Source organism: Tamandua tetradactyla, chromosome 11 (genome assembly GCF_023851605.1).
Source record: "Tamandua tetradactyla isolate mTamTet1 chromosome 11, mTamTet1.pri, whole genome shotgun sequence".
NCBI lineage: Eukaryota > Metazoa > Chordata > Mammalia > Pilosa > Myrmecophagidae > Tamandua > Tamandua tetradactyla.
Window position 1 is genome coordinate 95,282,450 of NC_135337.1, and position 24,943 is coordinate 95,307,392.

At 57.7% G+C, this 24,943-nt stretch overlaps 1 protein-coding gene across 1 annotated transcript in view; it reads left to right on the forward strand.

The window, feature by feature from the left end:
* The first annotated feature begins 288 nt into the window (after positions 1–288).
* The window catches only part of SIN3B (SIN3 transcription regulator family member B), a 34,547-nt gene continuing 9,892 nt past the window's right edge, over positions 289–24,943 (forward strand). The window contains exons 1-13 of the mRNA XM_077122004.1: positions 289–393; positions 633–739; positions 1,901–2,054; positions 7,432–7,632; positions 12,801–12,944; positions 14,841–14,963; positions 17,372–17,461; positions 17,806–17,924; positions 18,747–18,954; positions 20,663–20,779; positions 22,375–22,613; positions 23,187–23,370; positions 24,220–24,811. Of these exons, the coding sequence (XP_076978119.1) occupies positions 289–393; positions 633–739; positions 1,901–2,054; positions 7,432–7,632; positions 12,801–12,944; positions 14,841–14,963; positions 17,372–17,461; positions 17,806–17,924; positions 18,747–18,954; positions 20,663–20,779; positions 22,375–22,613; positions 23,187–23,370; positions 24,220–24,811 (2,383 nt within the window). The remainder of the gene's footprint in view (positions 394–632; positions 740–1,900; positions 2,055–7,431; positions 7,633–12,800; positions 12,945–14,840; positions 14,964–17,371; positions 17,462–17,805; positions 17,925–18,746; positions 18,955–20,662; positions 20,780–22,374; positions 22,614–23,186; positions 23,371–24,219; positions 24,812–24,943) is intronic.

A 24,943-nucleotide genomic window follows, 5' to 3' on the forward strand; every position in this document is an offset into this window, starting at 1 on the left:
ATTTCACAGCATTTTCGCGCAACACGAAATGCTCTTCTTTTGTGGATTTCCCCCCACCCCCAACTTTTTAAAACCGCACCGACCACTCCGACAGCGCTCGGTGGCCGGAGAGGTTATGAGCTTGCTCACCTGTTGTAAAAGCTTCACAGAGAGGCCCCGCCCCGAGGAAACCCCGCCCACGCCGAGGAAACCCCGCCCCTCCCGGCCCCACCCCGGGGCGGGGCCCGCGCATGCGCCGCTGGCGGCCGGGCGGGAGGGGCGGGGCGGGCCGCGGCTCCGACTTCCAACATGGCGCACGCTGGCGGCGGCGGCGGCGGCCCCGCGGGTCGGGGGCTTGGGGGCGCCCGCTGGGGCCGCTCGGGTTCCGCGGGCCACGAGAAGCTGCCAGTGCACGTGAGTGGCGCCCCGCCCTCCGCTGGGGACCCAGGTCCTCCCGTCTCCTCCGGTCTCCTCGGGCCGCCCCCCCTCAGGCCCGCGCCCCCCACCCGGCCCCGCCCGGCCCGGGCGCCGCCTCGGCCTCCCCAGACCCCGGCCCCCGCACCCCGGCCCCGACCCTCACCTCCACCGCCCTGCGGGTCCCCGGCCCCCGCTCCGCTGACCCGGGCCCGCCGGGACCCTCCCCCTCCCTGCAGGTGGAGGATGCCCTCACCTACCTGGACCAGGTGAAGATCCGCTTCGGCAGCGACCCTGCCACCTACAACGGCTTCCTGGAGATCATGAAGGAGTTCAAGAGCCAGAGGTGCCCGCGGGGTCCCTTCCTCCTCCCTGGGGGGCCTCCCCTGGGCTGCCCTGCTCTCCCCGAGTGCCGGGTGACCTTGTGCAGGTTGCTGATCCTCTCTGAACCTCAGTGTCGTCTTCTAAAAAATGGGAGTGGGTGGTCCCCACCCCGTGGAGCTGTTAAGGGGATTCCTGGAGGCAGGGCTGCCATTAGGGTGAGGCCAGCAGGGCAAGGGGGGTGGGGGTGGAATCCTGCCTGTTGAGAATGCTGATCTTTAATAGATTCAGCTGATCCAGGAACCCAGGAACTGCTTGCAGTAATTCAGAATCTTGTACAGTATCAAATTAAAATGTTATTTATTCTGAGGTTCTTGGCGATCCCTCCCCTCCACCATAAATTTTGCCCCTGGGGGTGAGGCTGTCGCTGGGCTTCGCCCTAGGCCCGGCCCTGCTTGGAAGCAATGGGGGTAAAATGCTTACTAAGGGACCTGGCACGCAGAAAGCATTTAAAAACACGAGTTGTTTTTGTAGGCACAGAATCAAGAGAGTTAGGGACAGTTGGGGAAGCACAGGACCAGGCGTTTGATTTACAGAAGGCTGGACTGGAACTCAGACCCTCCCACCCATGAATTCTCCCTTGTCTCCTTCCCACCCTGCTGCTCCCCAGTCTCGGGAAACACGGCAGGGCTCTCTTTCTGTGACTGAAGGAGGGCCCATCTCTCCCCTCACGTGCCTGTGCAGTCCTGATATCTACAGGGCCCCCGGTGTTTATACACTGCAGCAAATCGCATGGGCTCGAGACTATCCCACGTCACGTTTGATCCCAAATTCATCCTGTTGTGTGGAGGGCTTTGGCTCCTGCCACTCCTTCGCATCCAGGACTTGCAAGCTCGCTCTCCTGGCCATTTCAGATGCACATGCCCAGGCTCAGAGTGTTTGGGGGAGCAGCCTCATGTCCTGTTGGGGTTCTTCAGGGTCCTCACGGGATGAGCATACAGAGCCAGGCCAGGCTGCCCTGGAAATAGATCATTGCCTATGGAATCTTGCCAGCCGCCAAGACACTCTAGGTGGCCTTGCTGTTGATGATAAGCCGGTGCCGTGGCACTGTCTGGAGACAGCGTAGGGGAGCTTGTGATTTGCTCCCTGGGACCCTTTTGGCCACACGCATCCGTCTTTGTTGTAGCATCGACACTCCTGGTGTCATCCGGCGCGTCTCGCAGCTGTTTCACGAACACCCTGACCTCATCGTGGGATTCAATGCCTTCCTACCCCTCGGCTACAGAATCGACATTCCCAAGAATGGCAAACTAAACGTCCAGTCGCCGCTGACCAGCCAGGTATGCCACTATAGGGGCGTGAGGGGCCATGCGGTGCTGGATGGCGGGCCTGTGCCCCTGTCATCTGGCTGCCTGAAAGGCGCTGGGGCTCCGTCCTTCCCCAAGGTGTGCCGGCTGCTTCCATCCCAAATCAGAATAGATGGCAGCTCCCACCCGGGCAGCAACTGCACCCCAAACGGAGCAGTTGGGAGGACTGAAATCAGGGGTGGAAACATTTGTGTGCGTCAGGGAGGTGATTTTCTAACGCAGAATTTTACTTTTAGTCCAAATAACGGCTTCAGCAGCCGCCACTGCCTCGGTTTAAGACTGAGCCTGGAGTGTCCCTGACAGATCCTTCCAAGTCCCCAGACTTGCCCCTGTCCACCCTGGAAGCTCTCGGTGCCTCCAGTGAAACCCCGTTTTTACGATGAGTGCCTAAATGGCAGTTTTTATTGTTGCCGTGTTTCTTTAATACCTGTTGGGGTTGCTGGCTCAGGTCAGCCTCTCCCACCCCCAGGGTCATGGCTTCAGCTCCCTCCTTCTCTGGTGACAGGTTGCTGTCTCCCTGCAGTCCCTTGTTGTCTGAGCTTACAAGGCCCTCTGAGCCAAAGAAAGCCTATTTGAGCTTTACATTTAGAAGGTAATCATTGAATTTTTCCCAGCACTATTGCCCTTTGGAGCAGTTTGTTGCCGTGGAGGTAGGGTTGGCTGGCCGGTGCCTTGTGGGGTTTTTAAGCAGCGCCCCAGCCTCTACACACTGTATCCTCCAGCTGTTGCAACTGAAACTGCCCCCAGATGCAACCGAGTGACCCTTGGGGACAAAATTGTCCCTGGTTTGAGAACAACTAGTCTTAATGTACTCCTCTGGTCCCTGCCCCCAGGATTTCCGTAGAAAAGGTAAAAATCTGCGCAGGAGGCTCTGGGTAGGTTTCTCCTTTGATGGCAGAGTCACATGAATTAGGGAGTCGGGATCTGGAAAAAGAACTGCGAGAGGCGATGTGGCCGCGGTTGCCCTCTCTCCAGGGGTGGGTTGCACGTCAAGTCCCCATTTGCTGTCTGCCCAGCAAGCTCCCCATCAGCGTGCTGTCTCATTAAAGCTGAAAAGTGCATCTCAGTCTTAGAAACTCGGAAGTCTGGTGGTTGCTGCACGAAGAAGCCCTTCCATTCCATGCTTGCAAATGGATGCAAACGCAGGGCTCATGCCTGCAGTCGCTAAGAGCCTTGGCGGTGCCCAGACGTCGGGGAATGGATGTGAGAGCACTTCACGGAGGCTGAAGCACCTGTGAACATCGGGTGTAGTTAGCATTTGCTGAGAAAGAGCTGGAGTCGCAAGCCCCTAATTGCACTCGGCACATGGAAATTGCTTTTCAGCGACCCCTGACTGTTGGAGTAACTCTGGGGGCTGGGTCTTGGCGTGGAAAGAACTGGTGGGTTCTGAGACGATGCTTCCCTCAGGAGTTGCAGAGTCCCTGCTGCGCCGATGGTGGAAGCTGCCATGCATGTGACAGAGCCGGCTGCCACCCCGTCTCACCCTGCTTGGCTTGGGTGCCAGCGGTCTGTGGCCTTGCAGAAGGCTTTTAAGACCCTTTACTTCACAGCTACTAGACAAGGTTTTACCCTCTGCAGCCTGGAAGCAGCCGTTTCCAGGGCTTCATGTCTTGGTTGGAAAGATGCTTTGAATCCCGCTGTCTCAGTGGGTGTCGATGGATACAATCTGATTTCCAGGCTCTGCTTCCCAGCAGCCCATGTCATCCTCGGCATGCCTTCACTGTAGGGACGAGCGGGGTGACATTTGGGGTCCTGGGAACCCTTTGCAAGGTCCTCATAGCCTGAGGACCTCTTAATCTGCCCTAATGCAAAACCCTCAGGGTGATTTATTTATTGGTTTTTCTCACTTCACCATTTGGAAGTACAGCTTTTTTTTTCATATGTGTAATTTTCCCATTTCTTCATAAATCTCGTCCCCCTCAGACAAGAGTGGCTGCTAGACACCAGGGGTGCTAGTGAGAGAGGCCCAGGCTTTGGGGAGCCTTTGGGCAGGGCTCTGAGCTGCGGTGCTGCTGCCACGTGGGGCCAAGTGTTCTCTGAGGGGGGTGGGGGTGGGGGGGATGGCTTGCAGATGTTGGCCTGTGTCCCAGGCGGGGGGCAGGCTGGCGCAGGTGTAAGCATGCTGCCTGTCTCTTAACAGGAGGGTAGACAGGTGTGGGCCACGATGAGGGGTGCAGGGGAGCCAGCCCCATTTGGGATCTGCTCATCTGGCTTCAATTACAGTGTTGCCTCCTTGGGGAGCCCCTACTGTACCCCCTGGTCAGTCCCAGCCCACCCTGCTCTATATATTCCAGAATAGCTAAGCTGGAATGAGAACGTCAGGCCCATGCTGCTTGTGCTTTGCTTAGGGACTGCGCGTGCTTGAGGTTGGGCCGGCCCCTCCCTGTATTGTCCTCGGCCGTGTCCCCGTTCCCCCAACAGTGCCCGAAGCGTACCGTGTGTTTGCGAAACAGGGACCAGGGAAGGCCCGTGGAAGCTGGCAGAGGGGACAAACAGCCTGGCCCAGGGAGGTGGCAAGGCAGGAGATCCTTGGACTGCTGAAAACGAGAACCCTGGGCTGCTCCTAGGACACCAGGACAGCTGTGAGAGGCGTGGTAGTTCCTGGAACCCACAGGCCTGGCTCTGGAAGGTGTTGCGGGCGCGTCTGCTGGGCGCCCCAGGAGCCACGTGTGATCGCTTGGCTTCTGGCTGCCTGTGGGACGTACCGGCACTCCGGTGCTCACACCCCCAGGCCGAGGAGAGAAAGCTGCGGCGCAGGAACTAGAGCAGGGTCAGCAAACCTAGCAGTGTGTACGTTTTTTGCTGGTTACGTTAAAAAATGTTTTTGTTGTTGAGATAAAATTCACATAGCAAAGAAGTCACCGTTTTAACCATCAGAAAGTATCCAATTTCATTGCTTTTAGTACGTTCCCAATTTTGTACAGCTGTGACCACTGTCTGATTTCAAAATATATCCATCTACCCAAAAAGAAACCCAGTACCTCCAGCCCCCTGCCCCAGCCCCTGGCAACCACTAGCTTCCTCTCCATCCCTAGGACTTGCCTGGCTGTACACTTTATAGGCACGGAGAAGACATCTGTCCTTACGTGCCTGGCTTCTTTCACTCGGCAGCGTGTTTTCGAGGTTCATCCGTGTCGTCATATGTATCAGTTCTTTCTTTGGTGGAATAACATTCCACTGCACGGATCTGCCATGTGAGATTTATCCATTCATCCATTGATGGACATTCGGGGTGTTTTCACCTTTTGGCAATTCTTGAGTGGTATAGCAGCTGTGAATGTGCATGTATAGGGATCTGTTTGAACCCCTTTTTCAGTTCTCTGGGGTCTCTACCCGGGAGTGGAGTTGCTGGGTTGCAGGATAGTTCTATGTTTGACCCTCTGAGGAACCGCCAGCGTTTCCCACACAAGCTGCCTCATTTTACATCCCCCACCATGCGCAGGGCTTCCAGTTTTGCTGCCTCCTGCCAACACTTGTGATTTTCCATTTTATTTTTAATAATAGCCATCCTGGTGGGTGTAAAGTGGCATCTCACTGTGTCGTGGCTTCGTTCTAAATGATTGTATACATGAAATTTCACCTCTCAGCCTGCAAGGCATGAGGAATTTGCTCTCTGGCCCTTAAAGAAGGATTTGGGCCAGCCCTGGTCTGGGGACTGGTATTCGAGCAGGCACCACCCAGGGGAGCATGTGGAGCTTGGGGAACCCCCTGGAGTGTGCGCTCCCCTGAGGAAAGAGCTTCCACTCAGGGCAGTACCTATCTGGCTCGCTACCCCTGCCCAACGCCTCTCATTGCTGAACTCCTGCATCCTGCAGGAAGCAAATGCACACCCTGAGCTCAGGCAAAAAGAAGCAGCAGGGGTGGCCCAGAAGTCTTGGAATGGGTTCCGCTGCCCAGGAGAAACGGCATTTAGGACAGTGTCTGCCTGGGGTGGGGGAGGTCCCTGCATTCCTCAACTCCTGGAGTTGCCACTGAACCCAGCCAGCCGATGGTTGTGTGCTGAGCAGTAGCCCGGCTGCCACTCCATCATCGCAAAGCCTGTGGGCAGTGCCTGTGGCAGTGAGAAGTCCTGCAGTGGTGGATGGAGGCAGCCGGCTCTCCCTGGCTCCGGCAGAGTCTTTGGGTCAGCAGCCCTTGGTGCTGTGCCATGTGCTGCAGGGGTTATCCACAGTTCATCCCGTTTTCTCAGCCTCCAAACAAACAATTTAGGTCTTCTCCATTCCAAGCACTGTCCCAGGTACTGGGGATACAGCATGGAGCAAAAGAAAATTCCAGCCGCTGTGGAGTGTGTGATTTAGTCAGCAAGTTAAAGTACTACACATAAGATGGGGGAAAGAGGCATGGAGAGAAACGGCAAGCAAGCAGATCGGGAGTGCTGGGGAGGGTGTAGTTTACTTTGTCACAGATGGTTCCAGAACATTCGCTGAGAAGTGTCATTCGAGCAGAGACCTGCAGCTGAGTGGGGAGGGTTCCTGCTGTGCTTGAGAACCAGACCCGTGTGCCAGGGAATGTGCTAGAAGCACGGTCACTTCTGCCAGCCCGGCTGCGATGTGCTGGGGGAGGGCGGGGAAGCCGTCCTCGGGGAATTTGAGGCATAACTGATTTCGACAGGAAGAGGGCCCGTCCTGCGGGTACTGCTCTTGTCCCACCACTAACTGGAGTTCCGCCTGCACAGGAGAAAGTCGGGGGTTTCTGTCGTGTTTCCCCCTTTTCTGTTTATTTGACTTGACAGAAAGTGCACAGGTGGGCACGCACTCAGCCGCACCCATGGTCCTCTGGGTTCTTCCCGGCAGCCTCGTCCTGGTCCGCCTGGGGCTGCCCACAGACACCTCCAGGCCCTGGGGATGCAGACGGGATGCCCCCCCCCCGCCACATCCAGGCTCATGACGCGTCCCCCTGACTCCCCAGCGCCGCCGAAGGCAGGTGTTCACACCTGAGAGCCTGTGCTGAGCGTGGAGCACGGCCGCGTGGGAAAGCCTCTTTTATGAACAGCCTAGAGTGTGGCTCTGAATTCCGGGCCGCTGCTTGTAGATCCGTCCGGTGGCTTATTTCTCAGAATGCCCGGTGCTCTTGTTGAACTTTCGCGTCCTTTCCCCGGGACAGGAAGAGTCGGGTGGAGAGGCACGGACAGGCTTTCCCCAGGACTGGGCGGGCTCCTGACACCCCGAGTGTGCGCCCCCTCCCTGCAGCCCCCACTCCCGGCCCCCGCAGGAGCCCCCCTCTGTGTCTCGGCAGCAGCTGAATACCTGGGCGGCCATGGGCCCTGTCCTGGCGCAGGTAGGGGGCATCGCATGGGCTCCCCAGCCCGTCCCTGTGGGAGCTGACAGCCGCCCGCCCACATTGTCCCCAGGAGAACGCACACGGCCACAGCGACCTCGCGGAGGATCTGAGGCAGCAGATGCTGTGCAAGGAAGACAAGCCCCAGGCGCCACTGGAGTCAGACTCGGTGGAGTTCAACAATGCCATCAGTTACGTCAACAAGATCAAGACCCGCTTCCTGGACCACCCGGAGATCTACAGGTCCTTCCTCGAAATCCTGCACACCTACCAGGTAAGGGTGTGCGCTGCCCCTCGGTGGGCGGACGTGACGGCCTGCAGCGCCAGTGCCCTGGGGTGACCCGATTCTCTCCTGTGTGAGACTCTGCTCCGGTGTGATTTTAATCTCCCCGGACCGCAGCGTTATTGGGATGCCCGTTCGGGGCATTAAAAAAGAACCTAAGACGGCAGTTTTCCTCCTTGCCATGACGTTACTGTGTAGACAGCGTCACTGCCATTGACTCCTGCTGGCCCAGCGGGGGGCTGTGCAGGGACTTAGGGCCTGGGATGCTGCTGCTGAGGGGGTAGGCGCCCGCCCCGGGGTGGAGAAGGGGGACTGTGTGGAAAGTGGACATGTCAGGGTGCAGGACTGCTAAGCCGCGTGGAGAGCCCGCGTTCAGGCTGCGTCCTCAGGTAGAGGCGCGTGGAGGCCAGAGCCCTGCGGCAGGGAGGCACGGGCAGGGCCCAGGCGGGAGGTGGTGTCCCTGCCAGCCTGAGCCTGGACACGCTGCAGGGCCGGTGGCGAGGGCCTCTGCGTCATGCCCCAGGGCTTGTCACCTCATGCAGACGTGGGGGCCCAGGGCTTTTTTTCTTTCTTTTTTTTTTTAGATTGTGGTGAAATTCTCATAACAGCAAAGTAACCTCTTTTAATTTTTTTTTTAATTGCAGTAACACATATGTAAAAAATTTGGCATTTTAATGGTTTGTAAAATGTACAATCCACTGGCATCAGTTACTTTTACAGTGTGTGCCCCCGTCAGCACCTTCCATTACTAAGACTTTCCCTTCATTCCGAACAGAAACTTTCAGCCTTTGGGCAATAGCTCCCTGTCCCCTCCCGTGGGCCCCTGGTCACCTCTGAATCTATTGTCAGCCAGGAAAGGGACCTGCCTAGTCGACGCAGCTCCTATAAGTGAAACCGCACGCGGTTTGTTCTAATGGACCTGCCTTGTCTCACTTGGCACGTCTGCATGCATGCTGTAGCATGCGTCAGTGCTTCGTTTCTCTCTTTTTTTAATATTATTTATTGGGGGGGGGTGCGGTACAGGGTCCAAGATCTGAAGATAATTTATTTTTAATCACAGTAAAATACACAGAACCTAAAAATCATTTTCACCATTTTAAAGGGAGAGTCCTTTGCCCTTAAGTACATTTACAAGACTGGGGAACTGTCACCGCTGTCTGCTTGCAAACCGTTTTCATCGTCCTCAACCAGAACTCCTCCTTGCTGAGCAGAAGCCACCCGTTAACCCCCACTCTGCTTTCTGTCTCTACGAGTTTGCTTATTCTAGGTGTTTAACGTCAGAGCCAGCACACAGTGCTGTTTGTCTTTTTGTGCCGGGCGTCTCTCACTCAGCATGCTGTCTTCAGGGCTCCCTGGTGTTGTGACGTGCACAACCCCTCCACTGCTCCTTACGGCCGGTAGCGCTCCACTGTGCGAGAGACCACCCGCTGCTGAGCCCTTACGCCAGTGAACCCTCGGCTTGCTTCTGCTTTTGGCTCTTGTGACTGATGCCATGACAAACATTGGGGTACAGGTGTCTGTTTGAGCCCCTGCTCTCAGTTCTTTTGGGCCTGTACCTAGAAGTGGAATTTCTGGATTATGTTGTAATTCTGTGTTTAACTTTCTGAGGAACTATGAAACAGCTTTCACAGCGACCGCAGCATTTTGCATTCCCACCAATAGCACACGAGAGTCCCTAGTTCTCTGCATCCTTGCCAGCACTTGTTATGTTCAATTTTTTTAACAGCTTTCCTAGAGGGTGTGAAGTGGTATCTCATTGTCGTTTTAATTTGCTTTTTTTAATAAAGAAATGATGCTGAGTATGCTTACATAGGCTTATTGGCTATTTAAATATCTTCTTTGGAGAAATGCCTATTTGGATCCTTGGCTCATTTTTTAATTTGGGTTGTTTGTCTTTCATTGTTGACTTGTAGGACTTCTTTAAATATATTCCAGATATTAAACCCTTATCAGATATATGGTTTCCATCTATTTTCTCCCATTCTGTAGCTTGTCTTACCACTTTCTCAATAATGTCTTCAAAATGCACAAAAGTTCTCAGCTTTGATAAAGTCCATTTTATCTCTTTTTTCTTTTGTCGCTTGTGCTTTGGGTATAAAATTAAATATCCATTTGCCTACTCCAAGGTTCTGAAGATATATCCCTGTATTTTCCTGTAAGAATTTAGTAGTATTAGGTCATTGATCCGTTTTGAATTAATTTCTGTATGTGGTGAGAGACAGGGTGCCCTCTAGTCTTTTGCTCGTGGCTCTCCAGCTGTCCCAGCACCATCTCTCGAGGAGGCTCTTCCGTCCCCTTTGAGCTGGCATGACTCCTTGTAGGAAACCAGCTGGCCACAGATGTGTGCGTTTGTCTTTGGACTCCCGATTCTGTTCCCTTGGTCTCCATCTGTCCCTGTGCCGGGACCACTGTTTTAATTCCTGTAGCATTGCACTAAGGTTTGAAACGAGCAGGTATGAGTCCTCCAGCTCTGTTCTTTTTCAGAATTGTTTTAGCTGTTTGGGGTGCTCAGCAGTTCCACCTAAACTTGAGGCTTGGTGGGGACTGTGGGGACTCCATGGCTCACCTTGGGCAGAGCCATTGTCCTAAGAGTAGTGAGGCTTCCCGTCCACGAGCGTGGGACGCCCTCTTATTAGGGCTTCCTTCCAGCACGGTTTCGTGGTTTTCTGTTCATGAGGCTTTCACCTCCTTGGTTAAGTTTGTTCCCAGGTGTGTTATTCTTTTAAATGCTATTGTAAATGGAATTTTGGGGGTGCTCGCTTCTGGTGCACAGAAGCCCAGTGATTCCTGTGTGTTTACTTTGAATCCTGCAGTTCTGCCAGATGTGTTTGTTAGTTGTAGTGGCTTTCTTGTGGATTCCTTGGTATTTCCTACATAGAGGGTCCTGTCATCTGCAAAGACTTTAACTTCATCCTTTCTGATTTGGATACCTTTCGTTTCTCTCCCTTGCCTGGCTGCTCTGGCCAGAGCTTCCAGCACGATGTGGGGCTGCTGTGGCGACAGCCCGCCTTGCTTGCTCCTGACCTTCAGGGGAAGCACTCAGTCTCCACCTGTGGGTTCTTCATGTGTGTCCTCTGTCAGGCCAGGAAAGTTCCCTTCTGTTCCAGGTTGTTTGAGTGTCTTTATCATGAAAGAATGTTGATTTTGTCTCATGCCTTCCTGTATCGAGATGATCCTGTGTTTTTCTCCTTCTATTTTATTAATTTTATTAATGGGGCACAGTGCAGTGATTTTGAGGTTGAACCATCCTTATGTTCCTGGAATAAGCCCCTTGGCCATGGCCTGTAATCCTTTTATATTGTTGAATTTGGTTTGCTGGTATTTTGTTGAGGATTAGCATCTATCTTCATAGGGGATGTTGGTCAGTGATTTTCTTTTCTTGTGCTGGGTTTGTCTGGCTTTGATGTCAGGGTGACACTGGCTTCATAAGATGAGTTCAGAAGTAATCCTTCCTCTTCTTTTTTTCAGAAGAGTTTGGGAAGGATTGGTATTAATTCTTCTTTAAATATTTTGTGGAATTCAGCAGTGAAACCACTGGGTCCTGGGCTTTTCCTTGTTGGAAGGTTTTCGGTTACTGACTCAGTCTCTTCTTACAGGTATGCTGAGGCTTTCTGACCTTGCATCAGATTCGGTAATTTGTATGTTTCTAGGAATTTGTCCATTTCATCCACATTTTCTAATTTTTTAGGATATAATTGTTCGTTGTGTCCTTCTATAATCTTTTTTATTTCTGTAAGGTCAGTGGTAACGTCCCACCTTCACTCCTGATTTTAGTTATTTGTGCCCTCTCTCTCTTTGTTGGTCTGGCTAAAGGTTTGTTGTGGTTTTTGTTGCTCTTTTCCAAGAGAAGCTGGGTGCCTGAATCTTTGCCTGAACTATCCCAATTTTAGAGTGTGGGTCCAGCCTTCTAGAAGCCAGGTGAGGGTCAGACCAGACACAGCTCGGGGTGGATTTGAGCTAGAGTTACTCTCCAATTTTGTTGGACCTCATGGTACAGCTTGGCTCCGCCATCTGCCCCCGCGTGCCCTCTCGCCCAGTGCCCTGAACCTGTAAAATGGTGCTCTCCAGTGGCACCAGCCCCGGGGTCAAGTGAGGTTAGCTGAGATGGCTGAGACACCATGCTGGGCTCGGGTCAGCCCTCGGCCACCGGTACCTGTTGGAGAACCCTGCCCTGTGTCCCTGTGTTCCTAGACATGGCCGTGCTGGGTGGCACTGGGCAGCCAAGCCACAGGGCATGTGGGAAACGTGCTTGGGGCACCGCACAGGCTGTCCCTGGCCTGGGTCAGCTTGGTGCCGTTTCGCAGACTCACGGACCATCCGTAGTTACTCTGAACCGAGTGGTTTTTGCTCGATTTTTAGTTGGTTGTCGAGTGTACCAGCACCTTTGGGAGAGGTGACTTTTTCCTTCCTAAGTAAACATGACATGGGCCGGTTTCCCCACTAGCTGGTGTTCTGATGTGCCCGGGCCGGGTGGGGGCAGGTGCCGTGGGCTGTCCATTCTAAGGCGTGGCAGCTTCATCAGTTCCCCCTTGGGGCCATGGGCTCTGCTCTGCAGCCCCCCCCTCCCGCTTCTCTTGTGAGGGTGTCTTGGGGTGTGGAACTGGCCCGGGCTGCGCTCTAGCAGTTGATGGAACCTGCCAACCAGTCCCTGCTGGGCCCCACCTCTCAGCGTCCAGGTCAGGCATCTTCCTTCTCTTCAGCCGTCAGGTCTGGGTGACTCTGGTCTGACATGAACCTCAGCCCAGGAGCCCCTCCCTGTCCCTTGTCAGTGGCTTCCCTTCCAAGCCCAGTGCTGACCCCTGCTCCCCACCCAGGCAGGACCTGCTGACATGTCCTCACCCTGGCCCCGGCTCCCCTCTGACTGTGTCCTTTCCCTGCTGCTGTGGTGTCCAGTCCCTTTGCTCATAGCATGTAAGGCCTGGAGCCAGTCTGCCCACCCACACTGGCCTCCCCGGCCCCACCTCCTCTCACTCTCCTGCATGGGCCACGTTGTGGGAGAATCAGATGCAGACAGGCCTGGCTCTCAGGGGCCCTCGTGGCTGGGGGCTCAGCCAGTGGGGTCTGTCCTGCGAGTCATCCCACAGCCCCCCCACAGGTGAGGGTCCCCACAGGGTGCCCCGTCCTTCGGCTCATAGCAGCCCCCTTTCCCGAATCTGCAGAAGGAACAGCTGAGCACGAAGGGGCGGCCGCCACGTGGCATGTCCGAGCAGGAGGTGTTCACTGAGGTGGCCAGCCTCTTCCGCGGCCAGGAGGACCTGCTCTCCGAGTTCGGCCAGTTCCTGCCTGAGGCCAAGCGGTCCCTGGTGAGTCCCCAGCCCATCGGCCACTGCTTTGCCCGGCAGGGAGGTGGGTGCCGGGAGCACCACAGGGCGACCCTGGTCCCCCACACCCATGGGCCCCTCTCAGCGTGCACTGCCACATCTGGCTGGCCACGGGCTCATGCAGGTGCTTCTTTGAACCGACTCTGCCCAGCCATGGGGATTGGAGAATGAGATGGGACAGGGTGTCCCAATCCCATCTGCTCATGAGCATTCAGGGCTGGGGACTGCAAATGTCCCGTAGCAAGTGCCCTCTGCCACATGGGCCTGGGGCCAGGAGCTGGGCACTGGGGCACCAGGTGGGTAGAGGTGGAGGCTCAGTGGTTACAGGGGGGACTTGAGGGGGCTGGCAGGCAGCCGTGTCCCTGCTTGGCCTGCGGACTGCCATTCTGTTTCCTCGTCTTCCTGCTGCCCCCTTGTCCCTGATGACCCCACTTGTATCTGTCCCTGGGCCCTCCCGGCCTGCTTCTGAGTGGACGGGGCTGGGGGCCGCAGAGGCTGCGCAAGACGTCGAGGCAGACTTGCCTGTGTATTCCAGGGCTTTCCTTCCCTTCCTGGGCCTCTCCCCTGTGCCTTGCTGAAAGCGTTCCCTGCAGGACCAGAGCCCCAGGCACTGCCCTGGTGGCCAGGGCCTGTCCTGTGTGTGACTGATGCAGCACTGTGGCCCTCGCCATCTCACAGGACCTGGGGGCATGTGTAGGCAGGCCCCACCTGGAGCCACATCCCAGATCCCTGGACTGGGAGGAGGAGCTCCCTGCTTGGTGGGTGGCTCAGAGCCCAGGTCCCAGGGGCTGTAAGCCACCCTTCCCGCCTACCTACCTGGCACCTTTGCTGGGGCGGGACCTGGAGGGTGGGGCAGAGCCTGGGGGCTGGGGCGGAGCCTGGGTCCCAGCCATGGTCACTTGGGTGAGCAGCAGCTGGCCACCATCCTTCCTGGGCCTCCATCCTCCCCTCACAGACGGGACTGACCCCTTGCATGCCGTCTGTGAGGCCTCAGCAACTTGAGTTCCTATAGGAGCTTGGGACCACTGATTCTGGCGGGAGTGGGCACAGAATCCAGAGGGTTGCCTTATCCCCTCCTCCCTGTGTGGTACCTACCCACTCGCACCACAGTGGCTCCCCTGTGTGCCCGGGGCCCGTACACTGCCTGGCTCCCAGGGGGTCCTCCGGGAGATGGTGGACAAAGCCCTCCTCTGAAATCCCCCCAGCAGCTCGCCCCAAGGCCTGGCTGGGGGCTGCCCCTCTGTCCTGCTTGGGGGAGGCTCCTCTCTGCCCCCTCCTGCTCCATCCCCATTGGGGCCTGAACTCCTGAATTGGCTTGGCTGCGGCCTGCGAGGAACACCTCCCACCCAGCCCGGCCCTTTGGAGCTGACGCTCTCATCCTGAGCGCCCTTGTCATGGGGACTCATGGTCGCCACAGTGTCCCCACGCCTGTGGTCTGGAGGGTCAAGGCTTGGGAAGGCCTTGCCCAGCCCTGCCAGCATCCCCTGCTCTGGCCAGACCTTGGCCTGTGCCCCAGTGGCATCTTCTTGACTCTTCTTCCCTGGCCTTGCACCTCTGCCTGGAATAGCTTTGCTTTCTGTAGGGCCCATGCACCAAGGGGTTCACAGGTGAGCCCCCAGGCCACAGCCCCATGCGGGTTCTGCCCCCTCCAGGGTCCCCCAGCTTCTCCCCTCCCCATGCCTACCAGAATCCCCTCCAACATCAGCTGTGCTGCACAGCCCCATGGAGCTCTGCCACCTCCTGGCCTGGGGCGGGGTAACGGGACACGTGTCTGTCCCCCACTGGCAAGTGTGCCCAGCAGCTCCTTGGGCCCATGCAGCCTCTGCCCCCGGGCCGGCGGTCTCTGCAGTGCTGACCACCTGTGTGTGCCCCCCCCAGTTCACAGGCAGCGGGACCTGTGAGGTGAACAGCGTCCAGAAGAATGAGCATGAGAAGAGCCTGGAGCACAGCAAGAAGCGGCCGCGGCCCTCGCTGCTCCGCCCGGGGTCAGGGCCAGCCAAGGTGAGGCTGGGGGCGGGGTGGGGGACATAGGAGGTGGGGAGCAGCACCCAGTGCTGATCCAAGCCTGGCCTGATGCGTGGCCATGTGGCCTGGGGAAGTCACTACCCTCCCGGGTGGCCATTTGCCAGGCTTAGTGTGATATCACGTCACAATTTCACTGCCACGCCTCTTTCATGGGTGGGGCCGCCATGCACAGTTGTGTAGGTTGGTCACCACTCCACGTGCTCGGCTGAGGCCCATCTCCCGTCCCACTTGCCTCACCGTGCTCCTGGGCATGGGACTGCTGGTGTCCAGACGGAAGGACGTCCTCTGGCTTCGTGCCCTGGGGCTGCTATGACAAAGGGTCGCACACCCGGAGGCTTTGAACAGCAGCAGCGTTTTGTCTCAGAGCTGGGCGGGTGGACGGGGCAGGGCCGCACTCCCTCTGAAACCTGGGTTGGGGGGACCTTCCCCACCTCTCTCCCGGCCTCTGGTGGCCCCGGGTGTTCCTTGGCCGGTGGCCGTGTCATTCCTCCGTGTTGGCCTCCGTGTCCAGACCCTCTTACGGGGACTGCAGTCACGTTGGGTGAGGACTGCCGTCCCTCTGGCCTCACTTAACCGCTGGTGTCCTCAAAGGCCCTCTCCTCGCACAGGTGCGTTTGTTGGCACTGGGGGCCCGCACAAAAGTGCATCTTTGGAGGGGCACGACCCAGCCCCTGGTAGCAGTGGGGGTCCATTTGCTAATTGCCTGGCATCCATCTGTGGCTGCCACCGTGAGGCCACACTCCAGGGTGACCACAGCCGGGCCCTGGCGTTGCTACTGGGCTGCAGGCACCTCTCCCTCTCCTCAACCTGGTTCGGCTCCGCAGGGCCGGCACTGGCTAGGAGGCCCCACCTCTCGAGTGGGAGGCCAACCTCCTCAGGCTTCTCCCATGTCCCAGCCGGCAGGGGTGATCAGGCTCTCTGCCTGTGTGTTCACCCAGCATATCACTGCCCGGCAGCTGGCCAAGCCCTCGTCCCCATCTCCGTCCCCAGAGCAGACCCATCAGACTGTGATTCGGAGTTGGGCGGTCTGTGAATTATCCTCTGGGCCTTTACTGAGGCTCCGGCTGGAAGCAGGTATCTGCAGAGAGCGGGCAGGCCAGGTGTCCAGGTGCAGGAAGGATGGAGTAGCTGTGCCCAGTGGGCTGGAAGGTTCTAGATGTTGCATCTCAGGGCTCCTGGAATCGGAGCTGTCTAAATCACTGCTTCTGGACAGTGCAGAACAGAGCTTCTCTAAAAGGTTCCATGGTGTGGGCTGTGAGATGTCGAGATGTCTCATTTCTGGCTGCACTAGTCTCAGTCTCTGGGTCATGGCGGAGTCCCTGAGCCTATCCCCTGCAGAGTCACGGCTTTCCCTCTGTCACCAACAAGCCCCTCGCAGGGATGCTCTGATGACGTGTGGGAATGTGGCTGCCCTACAAACTGGCACCCTCTCCTTCTGGTGTCCACCAAGGAGCCCGGGTGGGCCCATTCCACGTGGCTGCGTGTGGCTTCCCTTTTCCTCCCTCCTTACACATTGATTGTCGTGTATTTTGATGGCTGTGCTGTCCAGATGTGCCTGGTGGCTGCCCCTCGAGCTGACCCAGTGTCTGGAGACCCAGCCCATCCTTCCCCACGCACCGTGACATTGTTTGGGGGCTGCTCGCTGGCATCCTTCGTGCTGTGCACATTCAGCCATGTCAGGTCCGAAGCCAGCTTCAAGTCAGATACCTAGACAGAGATGGAAAGCCAGCACTTCTCTGTTTCCTCCAGTGCCCTGGGCAGAGGGGCCAGGGGGTGCCTCTGATGTCACATGGCCCCCGAGTTCCGACTGCTGAAGCTCTCTGCCTATTACCCAAAGCCTTAAACTGCCAAAATTTAGGTCCCAGTTGGCAGAGGGGGTGCTGTGACTTTAACCCTTTCCTGGGTCACCAAGGCTGAGGCTGTCAGAGGGGCAGGGTCTGGCTGCATACAGCCACACAGGTGGTCCTGGGGGGACGAGCCAGCCGGGAGGACCTGCCTGCACCCTATGTGAGGCTGTTTTCCATCGCGAGAGCGCAGCATTGAGGTCAGAGAGAGGCAGGGGCCACCCGCCGGTGGCATCAGAAGTCAGCATTGTCACCAGGCAAGGGCGTCGGCATGGACAGGGAAGCTCATGGGGGTCATTGGCCCCACATGCACAAGCCAGGGGTCAGGCCGCCTCTCCAGGCAGAAACCCCCTTTGTGCGTCTCGCCCTCAGCTGATGGGCCAAGGTCCCCCCATTACCGAGGGAGTCTCCTTACCCCGGCTGCGCTGGCTGTAGGTGTTACCGCCTTCTCAGCATGCCGGGCCCCCTCTGGGTGGGAGGCCTGGGTGCCGAGCCTGGCCAAGGCGATCCCCGAGCCTGCACACACAACTCTCTCCACAGAAGAAGATGAAGCTCCGCGGCACCAAAGACCTGTCCATCGCGTCCGTGGGCAGGTATGGGACCTTGCAGGAGTTCTCCTTCTTTGACAAGGTGAGCAGCCTGGTCCCAGCGCTGTCTCCCACTGGGCCGGCCTCACCCAACTCAGACCCACGGGATGAGCATGACTGGGAGGGGGCTGGGTGGGGGAGAGGCCACCGTGGATTCTCACCAGGTCTTGGTGGCTATGCGTCCCCGCGCCCCCCTTTCTAAGGTGGAAGGCTCCTCCCACCAGGACCCAGGGCCGGTGCACGTGAGCTGGCAGTGGGTGGCGCTCTCAGCACCCAGCTGGCTGCAGGAGGCCTGTTTGCTCCCAAACCAGGGCCATGTACCCAGGGTGCCCTGACGGGCCAGCAGGTGGACACAGGTGTACCCGTGACTCTCCCCCCACCCTGCAGGTGCGCCGAGTGCTTAAGAGCCAGGAGGTGTACGAGAACTTCCTCCGCTGCATCGCCCTCTTCAACCAGGAGCTCGTGTCCGGCTCTGAGCTGCTGCAGCTGGTCAGCCCCTTCCTGGGGTGAGTGGCTCCTTCTCCTGGCTCCCTGGCAGCCTTTGTGTCTGGCAAGCTGACCCCGTTTCTTGTGGCTATTGAAGTTTTTATCATTGTGAACAGAGATATGTTTCTTGGGTCCTGCCTTTCAATTAATGTTCCATCGAGACCCTTGCAGACTTGCGACCCCAGGCCCTCCCCCACTTCTCCCAGCGGGGTTGCCAAGGTCACTGACACAGGAGGACTAGAGGCCTGGTCACCTGGGGGTCAGGTGCCGGAAAACCTCCCTGTTGCCTGCATGCTTTGTCCCTTACTGGATTTGGAGCCAGCTGGGAGGAATTGTCCTCCAGGGGGTCTCCAGGAGGGGTTCTCCCTCGTGAGGCTTAGTCGGCATCTGAGCTCGGCCTGCCAGGTGGGCTCCCCTGCTCCTCCCCAGCACGTGGTTTTCACATAAACACTTGAGTGGGTGACACTGGGTGCCAGGAAGACTTGACAAAACCAGACAGCGGGCGCATCCAGTCCGTGGGGTGACATCTCCTGAGCCCTGGCCCATGCCCAGCCTCCCACGATGCTGACCCTGACCTAAGGTTCCTGCCACCGCCTGCCGGAGCCCCATGCCTGACTCCAGGTCGCCCTTGGCAATGTGTGGAGACCGTCCCATGGGTGCAGGACTGAAGAGGGGGTGGTGGGGACACCCAGGGGCTCGAGGCCTCTTTACCTGATGCTCTACCCTGCCCCTGGCCTGCCTCCCCAACATGGAATTCCAGCCATCGGTCACCACAGCTGTCTCCAGGTCTCCCCAGGAAGGCCCCAGGGAAGCCTACTCATTGCCTGTCTTTGTTTTTGAAGGAAATTTCCAGAACTCTTTGCACAGTTCAAGTCCTTCCTGGGGGTGAAGGAGCTATCATTCGCCCCACCCTTGAATGACCGGTCAGGGGAGGGCATCAGCCGGGAGATTGACTATGCATCCTGCAAGCGCATTGGGTCCAGCTACCGGGCGCTGCCCAAGACCTACCAGCAGCCCAAGTGCAGTGGGCGGACGGCCATCTGCAAGGAGGTGTGCTGGGGATGGGGCTCCATCCTCAGGGAGTGTGCTGGGGGCAGGGCTCCATCCTCAGGGAGGTGCACTGGGGACGGGGCTGCATCCTCAGGGAGGTGCGCTGGGGGCAGGGCTCCATCCTCAGGGAGGTGTGCTGGGGGCGGGGCTGCATCCTCAGGGAGGTGTGCTGGGGGCGGGGCTCCATCCTCAGGTGCGCTGGGGGCGGGGCTGCATCCTCAGGGAGGTGCGCTGGGGGCGGGGCTGCATCCTCAGGGAGGTGCGCTGGGGGCGGGGCTGCATCCTCAGGGAGGTGCGCTGGGGGCGGGGCTGCATCCTCAGGGAGGTGCGCTGGGGGCGGGGCTGCATCCTCAGGGAGGTGCGCTGGGGGCGGGGCTGCATCCTCAGGGAGGTGTGCTGGGGGCGGGGCTGCATCCTCAAGGAGGTGTGCTGGGGGCAGGGCTCCATCCTCAGGGAGGTGCACTGGGGCGGAGCTCCACACATAGGGAAGTGTGCTGGGGGCGGGACTCCATCCTCAGGGAGTGTGCTGGGGGCGGGGCTGCATCCTCAGGGAGGTGCACTGGGGCGGAGCTCCACACATAGGGAAGTGTGCTGGGGGCGGGACTCCATCCTCAGGGAGTGTGCTGGGGGCGGGGCTGCATCCTCAGGGAGGTGCGCTGGGGCGGGGCTCCACACATAGGGAAGTGTGCTGGAGGTGGGACTCCATCCTCAGGGAGGTGCGCTGGGGGCGGGGCTCCATCCTCAGGGAGGTGTGCTGGGGGTGGGGCTCCACCCTCAGGAAGGTGTGCTGGGGGCAGGGCTCCACCCTCAGGAGGGTGTGCTAGGGGTGAAGTCCTCTGCTTGACCCACTCACCCTGCCCATGCTTGGAGAGGGCCTCGTGTCTCATCCCCCACCCCCATTGCATCATCCCAGGCATGACTTGGGATTTTGGTGGCTTGTGTGTTGTCTCCCCCGGCCAAAAGAGGGAAAACCCACTGGACCCTTGACCTCTGTGCTACAGATGAGAACAGAGTGCTTCTCACCCGTAGTGTAAGTAATAGAGTGAAAGAACATGGCAACAGCCTCTGCAGTAACTGGTCTGACTGCCTGCTCCACCTCAGACCACACAGCCATGGTGCTCAGGTTTGCCTCGTTCTTCCATCTTCTCACATGTAGTTTTATTTCTGCAGAGGCCTACTCTGTCCATACTCATGGGCTCAGTATGTCTCTGTTTAGCTTTACCCTTGCACAAGCTCTTTCAGGGTCAGGAGGAAGAGTACCCCACACTCCTAGAGCTCAGGCATCTGCTGGATTACAGGGCATAGGCCCAGATCTGCAGCTACCAGCAGCCTGCAGGCCACATCTGGTCCCTCCAGCTTTTTTTGTCAGTAAAGTTTTATTGGCACGCAGCCATGCTCATTCATTGCTGTGTGGTCAGAGGCTATGTTTGTGCCCAGTGGCAGCATTGAGGAGTTGCAACCGCCAAGGCTGAAATATTTATTACTTGGTCCTTTACAGAGGAGAGAGTTTGGCATCCCTGAAGGAGTCTAATGCGTTTGGCCAAAGCCGTGTTTCCCCTTAGAAACCACATAACCCTTAGGTTTACTGTTTGTAATGAAGTTGTTGCCTGCAAGATCCGGAGGCCATCCAGTGCCTTCACCTCTGGCACTTCGCCTCTGGGGTGAGGGCCCGACCTGCTGCCCTGATGACGCTCCCGTTCCCACACAGGTGCTGAATGACACCTGGGTGTCCTTCCCCTCCTGGTCGGAGGACTCCACCTTCGTCAGCTCCAAGAAGACGCCGTATGAGGAGCAGTTGCATCGCTGTGAGGACGAGCGTTTCGAGGTGTGTGCTGCGGCCTCCCAGCTGCAGGGGTGGAGTACAGGGTGGCCCTGGGAGGCTGCGACTTCCTCCCAGGCCAGCCGGAGCCCCCCTCAGCCTCTTTCTCCTGCGCTCTCACCTTCCTTCTCTCCTCTTCCTCGTTGGTACATCTCTCACGGCTCCCCAGGGCTTCTCAGGGGCAAGCGGCCTGGGGTGCCCAGGCTCTTGCCTGTGTACATGTACCTTCAGCAGCCACGGCATCGGGCTGCTGTCCCCACTGTGCACCGCGGGCGTTTCCGTCCCTCACACAGAAGTCCTGCGCCTTTACGCAGTTACTCCCCACCCTGCGCCCTGGACCCTGGCCACCCTGATCTGCTCCCTGTTTCTCGAGATTTTACCTGTCCGTGGAATTGGACAACGTCCGTCCTTTCTTGCCTGGCTTCTTTCCCTGAGCACCGTGTCCTCCAGGTCACCATGCTTGGAACAGAGCTTCATTCCTTTTTAGGGCTGAATAGTCTTCCCTTGTCAGAATGGACTCTTGGGTTGTTCTCACTGTTTGGCTGTTGTGAATAAGGCTGCGGTGGGCCTTGGGGTCCAAGGCTCTGTCCAGGCCCCCGTTTTCTTTTGGGCTCATACCTAGGAGTGGATTTGCCAGACATTTGCTTTAACTTTCAGAGGAACAGACAAAATGGTTTTCCACAGCAGCTGCACATTTTACATCCCACCATCAGTGCACAAGGACCCCAGTTTCTCTGCTTCCTGTCGGTGCAGAGTGGTGTCTCTGAGGCTCGGGTTTGGGTTTCTCTGATGACTAATGACATGGATCATCTTCTCACATGCTTGTTGGCTACTGGTGCATCGTCTTTGGAGAAACTTCCATTTTCTGAGTCTCCTTTTGAGTAACAGGATCCAGTGTGTTACAGCAGGGGAGGTTCGGAAAAGCTCCAGCCTCTGCTGGTCCTGCCTGGTCTCCTGGGCAGCCACATGATGGTGCTTTTCTTTCCTTCCATGTATCTGTGCTTTTTAAATGGGAATTTTGATGGAGATAATCATATTCATATGCAGGGAAGGGAGTGACGGAGAGGGCCAGGTCCTTTCACCTGACCTCCCGCGAGGCAGCACCTTGCGAAGCTCTGATGTGGTATCTCATGCCGGCTACTGCCATGGGTGCTGTCCACTCATCATATCCAGTGGCCCTAGTTATATTTGTTTTCTGGTGTGTGTGTGCAAATGCCTGTGTGTTCGTGTGCATGTCTGTGAGTGTGCACAGGTATGTAAGTATACATGAAAGTGTGAGCATGGAGGTGCTTGTGTATTTGTGAGCATGTGAGTATATGTGTGTGCATATGTGAGCATTCAGTGCTTTCAGCACTTGGGGCTTTGCACACCCAGCCCCACAGCTGTGATGGTGAAAGCCCACCCCCAGGGATCTCCCGTGACTGGGGAGTCCACATGCAGAGCCTTCAGGGACGGCTTTCCCCGTTCAGCATCACACCCTGGAGAGGTGACAGGTCGCCTGGGCATAGCCACTGTGAGGCCGCTTCCCTCCTCAGGTGGGTCTGCTGGGGCACCAGCCCTGCACCCCCAACGGCCTGTGCCTCACTGCCTTTGCTCCCTAGCTGGACGTCGTCCTGGAGACCAACCTAGCCACGATCCGGGTCCTGGAAAGTGTGCAGAAGAAGCTCTCGCGGATGTCTCCAGAAGACCAGGAGAAGTTCCGGCTGGACGACTGCTTGGGGGGCACGTCAGAAGTGATCCAGCGCCGCGCCATCTGCCGCATCTATGGCGACAAGGCCCCAGAGATTGTCGAGAGTCTCAAGAAGAACCCTGGCACCGCTGTCCCTGTGGTCCTGAAGAGGTGGGGGGCCGGTGGGCAGGAAGTTTGGGGGGGCATGTCCCAAGGCCTTCCTGGTCCCCCCTCATCACCCATTTCTTCTCCTGGGAGGAATCACTGCTCACAGTTGTCTGGGACCTTCTCCGCACATGCTCACATATAAACAAATGTGAACAGTGACTTAAAAATGTGAAGCAGATCGTTCTGTGTAGTAGAAATCATATCAAAACACAGCCCCCTAAATCTCCCAAACCCCAGAGGCATTCCCTGAGCTGGTTCCCTCTGGTAGGGATGACAGCAGCTCCTTCTGTGCACCGTGTGTGAAACCCAAAGCGTGCCAGCCAGGCAGGTCCCATTGCTGAGCGGGACAGCCAAGGCCCCTGCCCCCAGGAGCTCGCTGCATGGCTGTGTGGCCAGGACAGTGAGGGTCTGGAAGCGTTGAGGTTTGAGAAACCCAAAAACCACCCACATTGGCTGGCCCCCTCCTTAGCAGACCTTGACAGACAGGGTGGGAGCTGACCAGTCCACTGCAGTTGAGGCTCTGGGGGGGCCTGCCCCAGGCAGGACTGCCACCACTGAGCCCCTCTTGCCCCGCAGGCTGAAAGCCAAGGAGGAGGAGTGGCGCGAGGCCCAGCAGGGCTTTAACAAGATCTGGCGGGAGCAGTACGAGAAGGCGTACCTGAAGTCCCTGGACCATCAGGCCGTGAACTTCAAGCAGAATGACACCAAGGCCCTCCGCTCCAAGAGTCTGCTCAACGAGATCGAGAGCGTCTACGATGAGGTGAGGCCCCTCCCGCGGGAGGGACGTGCTCCTGGGCACCTGGGAGCCTGCTGCTGCACGTGTGTGTGCAAGAGTGTGTATATGTGGGTATAAGCCTGTGTGTACTTAAAAATGGGTACGTGTATATATACAAGTGTGCCAATATGGGTGTGCAAATGCATGTGCGTGTTAATGTTTAAACATATGAGTGCATTATGGGCATGTGCAAGTGTGTGAACATGAGTGTATGTGTGGGAGTCTATATGTATATGTGCCTGTGTGCAGAAGCAAGTATGTGGGTGAATACACGTGTGTATGTGTGAGCATGTGTGGATGCATGTGTGTATGTCTGAGCATGTGTGTGCTTCAAATGTGTAAACTTGTGTATATATGCAGGCATATATGCGTATGTACTCATCTGGGTGTAAACGTGTGTGTAAATGTTTGAACAATATGTGCAAACATTTGATGCCTGAATAGGAGTGTGCAAGTATAAGCATGTTTGTGTAGGTGTGCATGTGTGCACATGTGCATACTAATGTGTGCTTATGTGTACACGTGCATGGGTAGTGATGAGTATGTAAATGTCCAAGTGTGTATGGACATGAATGTAAGCACTCTGGGAGTGTGCAAGTGTGCGGATGTAAGTGCATTAAGTATACACATGTGCCTGTGTGCAGTGTGCGTGCATGTGAGCGGGTGAGAGTTCGTGTATGGGCATGTCTGTCTGTGATGGTGAGCAGGAGGCGGCACAGTTGGTGGGATGAGCCGGGGCCCGGGATGAACAAGTGACCGGGGGCCGGGATGAGCCTGGGGGCCTGGGTGAACCAGGGGCCGGGGGACCTCACGCGGCCGCCCGCCCGTGGCCAGCACCAGGAGCAGCACTCGGAGGGTCGCGGCGCCCCGGGCAGCGAGCCGCACCTCATCTTCGTCTACGAGGACAGGCAGATCCTGGAGGACGCGGCGGCGCTCATCAGCTTCTACGTGGCGCGGCAGCCGGCCATCCAGAAGGAGGACCAGGGCACCATCCACCAGCTGCTCCGCCAGTTCGTGCCCAGCCTCTTCTTCTCCCAGCACCTGGAGCCTCGCGCCTCCGATGAGTCGGCCGACGAGGGCCGCGAGAGCCCTCGGCCCGGCGCAGGGCCCGGCGAGCGCAGGAGGCCGGCGGCCGGGACGCAGGGCAGCCCCCGCGAGGACCCGGGCCCCCCCGGGGAAGGCCCCGCGCCCGAGCCGCAGCCCAGGCCGCCCGACGACGTGTACCGCCTCTTCTTCGCCAACAACAACTGGTACTTCTTCCTGCGCCTGCACCAGACGCTGTGCTCGCGGCTGCTCAGGATCTACCGGCAGGCGCAGAAGCAGCTGCTCGAGTACCGCTCCGAGAAGGAGCGCGAGAAGCTGCTGTGCGAGGGCCGGCGGGAGAAAGGCGCAGACCCTGCGCTGGAGCTGCGGCTCAAGCAGCCGAGTAAGCGGCGCGGGGGCTCCCGCTGGGGGACTCCGGGAAGTGGGCGGCCGGCGGCGGGCTCTCCAGGGACCAGCAGGCGGGTGCGGCGTGCACATTTCATCTTGATTCAGCCTCGGCTCCCGAGGCCGTGGG